At 49.2% G+C, this 10,178-nt stretch overlaps 1 protein-coding gene across 8 annotated transcripts in view; it reads left to right on the forward strand.

The window, feature by feature from the left end:
- Positions 1-10,178, forward strand: part of BCL11A (BCL11 transcription factor A) — a 75,036-nt gene that overhangs the window by 53,478 nt on the left and 11,380 nt on the right. For 2 of the 8 annotated variants that reach the window (XM_050972034.1, XM_050972033.1), the window contains exon 3: positions 7,801-9,528. In XM_050972034.1, the coding sequence (XP_050827991.1) occupies positions 7,801-9,528 (1,728 nt within the window). Of the gene's footprint in view, positions 1-7,800 lie in introns of all 8 variants that reach the window. The other 6 variants (XM_030235859.2, XM_050972032.1, XM_050972037.1 and 3 more) reach the window with 4 other exon arrangements.

Raw genomic sequence — 10,178 nt, forward strand, 5'->3', positions numbered from 1 at the left:
TGCTTTACAGAAACTTGAGCAGTGCTGTAAAACCCAAGGAAAGTTTGGCTTTGAGAGAAGATGGGGAATTCTTGGAGTTCCTAACTCCAGTCTAAATCTTTGACTGGCAAAGCAATGCCAGCTGCTGTTTTATTATTGCTGGGGCTTGGGTTTCTTTTTGAAGTTTGAGGAGTCACAGCATTAATATTTTGGCCTGGTTCTTCCTTAAAGAGGGTTTTTAAAAGAAGGTGCAATGAAAAATGGTGTTACTCATACTTGGTTTGGAAAGCGTTTCCCCAGTTTTATTAATATGGTTTCAGGAAGTCTGAATTTGCAGGCAGAATAATTATTTTCAGGAATATAAATATCAATATTGATACATCAATCTCAGTATTGAATATCAATTTCAGGAATACCTTTTATCAATGCGTTACTGTAAAGAAAATCCAGTAGAGATGGCAGATGGGGCATTGAGAGTCCTGCAAAGCAAATCTTCTTTTGGATTTTTTGACTTTTTCATGACTAAGCTGGTCCCAAGACTCCACCAGGCCTTTGCATCAACAGGGTGGACTCGGTTTGCAGAATTTTATTTTCAAAGGCAGAACAGCCGTGGTGTTTCCTGTTTTACAAGCAATACTACATCACTTCCTTCAGATTTTTGGGGATATTTTCCATTTTCCGTGTCTCTGACTCTGGTTCCTCTCATGATAAAGGGAAAAGGTTAGAGAGCATTTGTTGTACACCAATGCAGCTCCTGCTGTTATTTAGTGTTATTCCAGGTGTTGTGAGAGCAGCAGTGACAGTGCTGATGCTCTCAGTGCCAGCAGCTGCCTAGCACTGGTTAATGACAGACCAGGTTAATCAGGCGCCTTTTGCAATCCAGAGGATCAGGAGGAGGAATTAGTGCAAGAAGGAAAAAAATACGTTTGGACAGTTACAGTTTCCCTTGTGAACTCGTGCCACCAGGAAAAGGTGAGTCATGCCAAAGCAGCTCTTCCTCACTGAGGGAGAAGTGGCTGCTGCAGGAATGGAGCAGGACCCGCTTATCTCCCGGCCCTGCGACGCTTCCTCTGTCCCAACTGTTTCACCTCACTAGTTTGCAGTTGAAAGGAAATTCAGCAGTATGGATTTCCAAATGAGAGAGAGAGAGAGAGGAGGGGAAAAGACAAAAAAAAAAAAAAGAGATATTTGACAAGCCAGATGGAGAACTGAATCAAGTACAAGTGGTAACAATTAACTCAATTTTTTTTCCTTCCCCCCTTAAAATACCATAACAACTCCGAATTTATCAGTCCAAAAATCAAGCAGTCAGTTGACATTAAAGCTGAATAAAGAAGTTCCTGGGTTTGGCTCGGGCTGTTCCTCCCACGATTGTTTGGTGGCGAGCAGCAGAGAGGGGGATGCTTTAACTTTTGTCCTTGCTGTTTGGTGGCGAGCAGCAGAGAGGGGGATGCTTTAACTTCTGTCCTTGCTGTTGGGTAGAGGAAGGTGTTTACGTGCCCTGTGGGTGCAGGTAGCCTTGGCTTTGCTCACACGTGCAGGTGTCTTGGGAAGGTCAGGGAGAACACAGGAGCAAAGCCACCAGGGCCTGCGGTGCTGGTCTGTGGAGGGATGCTGTGGAGAACAGGGGCTGGGTGTCCAGGCAGCCAGGACCACATCCAGGTCTGCTTGGAGCTTTCTCTGGCACGGGGATTTCTCTGAGGGAGCAAATCTGCAGCTGTGAATGAAATCCTTGCACCCACCATTGGCACGGGCACAGCCACTGCTGACTGTTTGTTTGGGAAAACACTGGGACAACTGGGGTGCCTCTAATGCTCCGTGTTTGTGTGCAGCTCCTGCACTGCCCTGGGGTAAAACACACCTTGTGTTTCATGTCCTGCTCCTTGAGCAGGGGCTCCTTCCCCACACAGCATCCTGTGCCGTGGGCCTGCTTAGGTGCACCCAGAGGATGCTGCATGTGCTGTGTCCTGTCCAGCGAGCAGCTTTCCTGGATCCAGCCCTGACTTTTGAGAAACTAAGGAAGCTCTTCCAAAGCACATTGGCACACACATGCAGATTATTCCATTACTCACTTGGCAGTGCCTGAACTTGCATGCCTAGCTCCAGAAAGGCTTTTTTAATTTTTTTTTTTTTTTCCCTCCCAGCAGTGGCATCTAGCTGACAGCTTCTCCTCCCAGCTGGTCTTCTCCCCAGCATCTTGTCTGGCTTTGCTGCTGGTGGCTGTGGAGATGGCTGTGGTTCTTGCTCTGAGCCAGCTCTATTGTGCCTGGAGGTGTTGGCTTGCTCCGACTCGGACTCTCGCAGCGTGCCGGGTGGATCTGTGAGCACAGTACAGAAGCACCAGCTTTTCCTTAATATAAAAAAAGCCCCTTAATGCTGAAAGCAGCCATCTCTTCATATTTTACTGAGTAATTGTGCCAACTGCCCTTAAAGGCACTCAAATGCCAATATCCATCCCGCTCATTTGTTAACATTTTGCGGATCAGAAGCTAAATCTGTCACTTGTGTGTCACTGGTTAAGTCACTTCTTCTGGGGGCATGGCAGACAAGAGCTGTTCTGCTGCCTTTTTTTTTTTTTTTTTTTTTTTTTTTAAAGCAGGAGCCAATAACTTGAGAAACATTGGACTTTTGTGCTGTAGTGAAGTGAAATGCTGTGCCTCATCTCTCGTCTTTTGCCATCCGGGATGTAGAGGAGGAATAAAAACGTAGTGGTGGTTGGTGCTTCACTGAGTGAGGCCAGTCAGGTGTCATCTTGGCCCCAGTTTTGTATTTGGGTCATGGTATCCCCTTGTAATTCTCCTAATTTCCAAAGCAGGAAGAAAATGAGCAGTAAAATTGACTGGGAGGAAAATGTACACACAAAAATGCGAATGGTAATTGGAAGCTATTTGTAAAGAGTTGATGAGCTGTCCAGGAAGGAGAGGGCAACTTTGGCCCCAGTCCAAAACCCACTTCACTCGCTTCAGTGGTGAGATGAGAACAGCAATTAGATATTAGAAAAATCAATATACGACAATTAAAAAAAAAAGGAAAATGGACAGGAATCAATCGCAGTGAGAAACCATGGTGGGTAGAGAATGGGTCAGGAGAGCTGGAGATGCTGAGGAAAACTTGTGCCTGGCACCAATGGGGAGAGGAGGAGAGAGAGAGAGCTTCTCAGGACCCTGGAGAAGAAGGAAGGGTTAAATGGAAGAAGCAGGAAGGTAGAAATTTTTGATACATATTTCTTCGGTAGATCTGGAGAGAAGCCAGCCGTGTTACATTTCTGTACCATAAAGTGGGTGCTGATGTTTTTTTCTAGCTCATTGGTAGCCAGGGAGGATATGAGCAGAGAAAAAAATATTTCTCCTTCAATGGAGAGAGATATTTTTGAATAAAAAGGCCCTGAAAAGTTGCACCCAAGGAACTCTGAAGAGTTAACTTGTGATGCTGGTTCTAAGAAAGATTATGAACTGGGAAAATGCTGGTAAGAGCTGGTCAGGGTAAGGTGGGGGAGTTGGCAGCACTTTTCTTATCTCTTCTGGGCAAAATAACGGAAGAACCAACATAGGATTCAATTGATAAAGAATTAAAGGATAGAAATATAATTTGTGCCACTCAGCCTAGATTTATGGAATATGGATCTTGTCAAATAAACCCGATTTCATTCTTCTAGATGACAACTTTGGTTGATAAATGTGGATGAAATAGACTGCACAGCGCTGTGACATTGAGTATGGGAAGACAGAGCACTGGGTGGTACTGCTGGCACAGGTGATGCAGAGCTGGCCAACAGACCAAGGGATGTGGGGCTTTAGCTGGAGAGCTCAGCAGCTTCTGGTGGGGGCCTCCGTGGTGCTTAGTGCTTTGCTGGTGATTTGGAAATGAATATGCAGTTCTGGTTGATTGGCATTGTGGCTAAAGGGAAGGCAGGTGCAGAGCAAGAGGGGCAGGTTAATGGGCTGGTCTGGAAGAGCTGGTCCAGCCTCGTGTGGCCCTGGGCTGGAAGGGTGGAACTGGGGCTGTGCTTAGAGAGCTGGGTGCAGTACCCTGGGAGATATCAGCCCTGTGGGAAGCTGAGAGGAAAATCAGGTCCGTCTCAGCATGATGCCAGGATGAGGAAGGCTAGGCTGCTGCTTGAGTGGTGGAGGGGTGGCCTCAGGGCAGAAGAATAACTGGATTTTGAAGTGTGCCTCAATTTCATGAAGAACACCTTGGTGTGTGTGAGGAGCCCATTGCGTACCAAGAGCTTCTCAGTGTTTCAGCCACAAAAAAACTTCAAACTATAAAGAGAACAGGTGTTAGAGCTAGAGAAGTTCGGGTGGATCCCAGTACCCACCTGAGACTGTGATGGCAAGCAGTGGGTGCTCTCCCTGTCTGCTGAGCTGGTTTGAATAGATTTCATGGGGATTTTGTGCTCTGCCCTATGCTTTGTGGGGCTAGAGGGGGTCATGCTTTACTGAAAGACACTCTGTTGGTCACAGAGTGACATGTACTGCAGGGAGGGTCAGAGGGTGAGAGCTGGGGGTCCCTTTCAGGCTCAGATTCCTGAATTGAGAGGTAGCCAAGGATGTGAGCTCCAGCCCCGCTGCTCATGGCTAAGGAGGGCTGGTTCAGTGGTGACTCCTGACTCCTGGAAATCAGCTGAAAGCCCCAGTGGCATCACGATGGATGACAAACCCCATCACATTGTCCTGGTAGATGGTGAGGCACAGAGAGCCCTATGGGACCTTCTCCAGCTCTGTCCTTGGCCAGCAGCAGCTCCTGCATCTCCCGGCTGTGAGACCCACCTCGCTTGCCCGTGGTCGTGCCCGGATGTGTTAGCTGGGAAGGCTGTGTGGACACAGGGCCTGGCCCACACAGTGAAGAGACAGACATCAGTGCAAATGGCCTTGGGGTCTGACTCTTGAGGGGACCCAAATGGTGTCCCAAAAAGCCCATGGTGGTGATGGGGTGGGAGCAAGGGAGGGCGAGTCCCTTCCCAACGCAGGGATTGCCGTGGCGCTCTGAGGACCCGATTATGGATTGGTGCCATAATTTTTGCAGTTTGGCAAGGCTGCATCAGACTGGAACGTATCTCTAGGTGGTGATATGGTCAGTCAATAGCCTTCATAATTAATCAAGCACTAATAGACAAATTAGAAATCATGTCTCTTCAGAGCAGGAGGTGGAGACAAATGGCTGGTGGATTTTAACTGTTTCGCTCCGTTGTTTTTTTGCCTGGTTTTACGTTGCTCCCTTGAAAATAGAGGGTTGTTTAGGGAAGTTTTGTACATAAACATGATTTTAAATGTAAATTATTATCTTGATTACCAAACACGGACAGTGAATTGAAAACTTGTTTTTCAGGCAAGCACGTGAAGAATAATCTTGCATTTTACACTCCACTAAGTCAATGTAGCCCTAATTTTGCCACACAGGAAATCAATTCCAGTCTTTATAACAGTCGAAGATGTTATGAACAAAGTAATTTTGCAAATTATGGCAAGTAACACATTTATTGATGACTGTAGCTTAGGAATTTAGAATTTGTGAGCACTGTAATATAATAAGGCTGCACTGGCAGGAGCTGAGTGAAATACAGATTATACGGTGAAACTGTAATGCATCATTTGCTATTAGTGGACTGGTAATAATTACCAGTTTCAAAGCAGCTTTTTCCATGTAATCTTTAGTCTCAGTCGTAACAGCCCTTCTCATTGACATTATGATTACACGAGCTGCCCTTATGATCTAGAATATCTAGTTGATGGGAATACTAAAATGTGGTAGCAAACGCTCGATGTTGTGTCCTCATTATAAGATAAAATGCTATTTTCTCTGACCTGATCTATAAGGTAGAGAGGCAAGGTAGTGTTTCGTTGTTAGCCCCTACCGTGGTGTTAGAAACATCCACTTCAATATGATGATGCAAGATAATTTTCCCCCCTCCGCCAAGCTCACAAATGAGCATAGGAATGTGAAAGTCCAATTGAATTTCACTCTAATTTCAGCAGATTTAAGTATTTATCTGTGCTCACACGCCTGGCACATACTAAACACAACAGTGCATTTTATTCCAATGCGGGCTTCAGAGTGAAACATTAAATATTATTCCAAGGGCTTTTAAAGTGATTAAAGTGTTAAATGCCTGCTGTAGATGATTGAGGCTCTTTGCTTGCCTGATTCAGCTTCTCAGGCCAAACGTAGAATAGCGGCAGAGCCGGGAGGCAGGGAGGGAAGCTGGGATGGAGCAGTACAGCCAGTGCTGGATCTCAGGATCACAGAATGGTTTGGGTTGAAAGGGAAGTTAAAGATGCCTGGTTCTGTCCTGTATCCCGAGATTACTGAGGAGGAAAATTCCCACATGACACTTTTCCTCCTCTCGTCCATGTGAGATGGGGAAAAAAGATGGGTGCGCATCAAGTGATGTTCCCTTTCCTAATTCGCCTTATTTGGTTCTTTTCAATCTTCCTTTTCTTTGTATTAGGCAAATAGGGGAAACCTAATGAGGGCAACTCTCAGTGCAGCCTGTTTACCCAAGAGAGATGCCTAAGGAGCAGATTCCTTGGGATGTAAGCGTTGAGTCAGGGCAGGAATATGTGGTGAAAGCTGGTGCCACCCTAAGTGCTGATGCCCTTGGAAGGCTCCTGGTTTATCTCTCAGCTAACCTCAACGTTACTTTTATTTGCTAAAATATCGCTAAACAACAGCTCTGTAAGAACTGCTGAACAGGGCTGGAAATGAATTTATATCCTTCTCTTAGCTCCAACTTCAGTTTACCGGCATTTAGCAAAAAGCATCCATATGGGGGTGGAAGTGAATTATTTGCAAAATCCCAGTAATCAATAAAGGCACCCTCACCTTTGCTGTATCTCACTGGGGGAGACTGCCACTCTTCCCTCGCGGGCGGCCCTCAAAAAGTTATTCACCCCCCTTGTTTCGCCGTTTATTAGAAGGGGCTGCTTTCTGCTGTCATTATTAGCCGGCTTTTTGTTTAGTTATTTATTAGTTGGTTGCTCTTTTATAATGTCCGTGTTATCTCCAAAAATAAATTATCATGAAATAGAGTTAGCTCACTACTTGCCAAAGTGGCATTTACCATCCTCAGCTTCTTTTCAGCGCGAGAGAAATAATGCGGCTCCGGCAGGGCGCTCGGCCAGGCCTCCTGGCCGGCCTCCAGCTCTTTCCCTGGCGGAGCTGCCGCTCTCTCTGTCTTCTCCTTTCCCTGTCCTGTGCTCGATTTTTTCCCCCCTGCCCCCCCTTCCCTTTTTATTTTTATTTCTTCCCTTGCCCCAGAGGTGAATCTCTGCTAAGGAGCAGAAGTTGATTCTTAATTTTGTACACATTGTTAGTCTCGAAATAAGGAGGAGACTAAAAATGTGTTGATGCCCAGCTTGCTGGCAGTTGTGATGCTTTGAACGGATCTGTGTGGAGTGCTTTACAGAAAGGAATTTCTTTATTTCATGTTTATTTATATATTTATTTACATATTTATTTACATATTTATTTACAAATGCTCTAAATGCCTGCAGCCTCTTGTGGCATTAAAGTCAACTGAGTTGGAGCTGGTGACTGACTTTACCGTCTCTTGCTTTCCTTGGCCTGTTTTATTCTGTGGTTGCCCAACACGGTTCAGTTTGAACCCAGGGCTGGGCATGGTGGGAGGAGGTGGACGTGCTTGGTGTGGGTGCCCCTGACCTCTTCCCATTCACGTCCCCTGCCTGTCCCTCAGCTGGGATGTTCCTTGCCCAGCTCCCAGCTGAGTGTCCCAGAGGAGGAGAGGAGGTTAGGCGGGGAGGCGAGCGCTCGCCCGCCGCTAGACGGCCGGAGATTGACGCTGCTTGTTGTGTTATTTTGCAGGTAAAGATGAGCCCAGCAGCTACACGTGTACGACTTGTAAACAGCCTTTCAACAGCGCCTGGTTCCTCTTGCAGCACGCACAGAACACACACGGCTTACGGATCTACCTAGAAAGCGAGCACGGCAGCCCCCTGACGCCACGGGTTGGTATCCCAACAGGACTAGGTGCAGAGTGCCCTTCCCAGCCACCTCTCCACGGGATTCACATTGCAGACAATAACCCTTTTAACCTGCTCAGAATACCCGGCTCGGTCTCGAGGGAGGCGTCGGGGCTGGGAGAAGGGCGTTTCCCACCCACGCCGCCCCTCTTTAGCCCTCCCCCGAGGCACCATTTGGATCCGCATCGCATTGAGCGCCTGGGTGCGGAAGAAATGGCTCTGGCCACCCATCACCCTAGTGCCTTTGACAGGGTGCTGCGACTGAACCCCATGGCGATGGAGCCCCCCGCTATGGATTTCTCCCGGAGGCTGCGGGAGCTGGCCGGCAACACCTCCAGCCCACCCTTGTCCCCGAGCCGGCCCAGCCCTATGCAAAGGTTGCTGCAGCCCTTCCAGCCCGGCAGCAAGCCCCCGTTCCTGGCCACGCCGCCCCTCCCTCCTCTGCAGTCTGCTCCTCCTCCCTCCCAGCCCCCCATGAAGTCCAAGTCCTGCGAGTTCTGTGGGAAGACCTTCAAGTTTCAGAGCAACCTGGTGGTCCACCGCCGGAGCCACACGGGGGAGAAGCCCTACAAGTGCAACCTCTGCGACCACGCCTGCACGCAGGCCAGCAAGCTGAAGCGCCACATGAAGACCCACATGCACAAGTCCTCCCCCATGACGGTGAAGTCGGACGACGGGCTCTCCACCGCCAGCTCCCCTGAGCCGGGCACCAGCGACCTGGTGGGCAGCGCCAGCAGCGCCCTCAAGTCTGTGGTGGCCAAGTTCAAGAGCGAGAATGACCCCAACATGATCCCTGAGAACGGGGATGAGGAAGAGGAGGAGGAGGAGGAGGAAGAGGAGGAGGAGGAGGAGGAAGAGGAGGAGGACTTGAACGAGAGCGACAGGCCGGACTATGGCTTCGGGATGAGCCTGGAGGCGGCCCGTCACCACGAGAACAACTCGCGGGCCGGCGAGGAGGGCCGGGCGATGCCGGACGTCATGCAGGGCATGGTCTTGAGCTCCATGCAGCACTTCAGCGAGGCCTTCCACCAGGTCCTGGGGGAGAAACACAAGCGGGGCCACCTCCCCGAGCCCGAGGTGCACAGGGACACTTGCGACGAAGACTCGGTGGCCGGCGAGTCCGACCGCATCGACGAGGGGGCCGTCAACGGCCGGGGCTGCTCCCCGGGGGAGTCTGCCTCGGGAGGCCTGTCCAAAAAGCTGCTGCTGGGTAGCCCCAGCTCCCTGAGCCCCTTCTCCAAACGCATCAAGCTGGAGAAGGAGTTCGACCTGCCGGCCGCCGCCATGCCCAACACCGAGAACGTTTACTCCCAGTGGCTGGCGGGCTACGCCGCCTCCCGGCAGCTGAAGGACCCCTTCCTCAGCTTCGGCGACTCCCGACAATCGCCCTTCGCCTCCTCCTCCGAGCACTCCTCGGAGAACGGCAGCCTGCGCTTCTCCACGCCGCCGGGCGAGCTGGACGGAGGGATCTCAGGCCGCAGCGGCACGGGAAGCGGAGGGAGCACCCCCCATATTAGTGGCCCGGGCCCTGGCAGGCCCAGCTCAAAAGAGGGCAGACGCAGCGACACTTGTGAGTACTGTGGGAAGGTCTTCAAGAACTGTAGTAATCTCACCGTCCACAGACGGAGCCACACGGGCGAGAGGCCGTATAAGTGTGAGCTTTGCAACTACGCCTGCGCCCAGAGTAGCAAGCTCACCCGGCACATGAAAACACACGGGCAGGTGGGAAAGGACGTTTACAAATGCGAGATTTGTAAGATGCCTTTTAGCGTGTACAGTACCCTGGAGAAACACATGAAAAAATGGCACAGTGATCGAGTCTTGAATAACGAGATAAAAACTGAATAGAGGTATATTCGTACCCCCCCCACCCCCATCCACACCGCCCCCTCCCCCCCCCCAACCCCACCCCGCATCCCCGTAGAGATTTTCTAGTCCCTTGTGATGGAAGTCATGGAAGCTAAGGATATTTGGAAAGTGCTTGTCACCAGCACACCCTGTTTATTTTCTTTTTGTTCTCACCGTTTGAATGCATGATCTGTATCGGGGCAATACTATTGCATTTTACGCAAACTTTGAGCCTTTCTCTTGTGCAATAATTTACATGTTGTGTATGTTGGGGTTTTTTTTTTTTTGGGTTGTTTTTTTTTTTTTTTTTTACTTTGGTTGGTTTTATTTTTTTAATTTATTTTTTTTTTTTTTTTAATTTTTGGATTAGAC

The sequence above is a fragment of the Serinus canaria genome, chromosome 3, assembly GCF_022539315.1.
Source record: "Serinus canaria isolate serCan28SL12 chromosome 3, serCan2020, whole genome shotgun sequence".
NCBI classification, from domain to species: Eukaryota; Metazoa; Chordata; class Aves; order Passeriformes; family Fringillidae; genus Serinus; species Serinus canaria.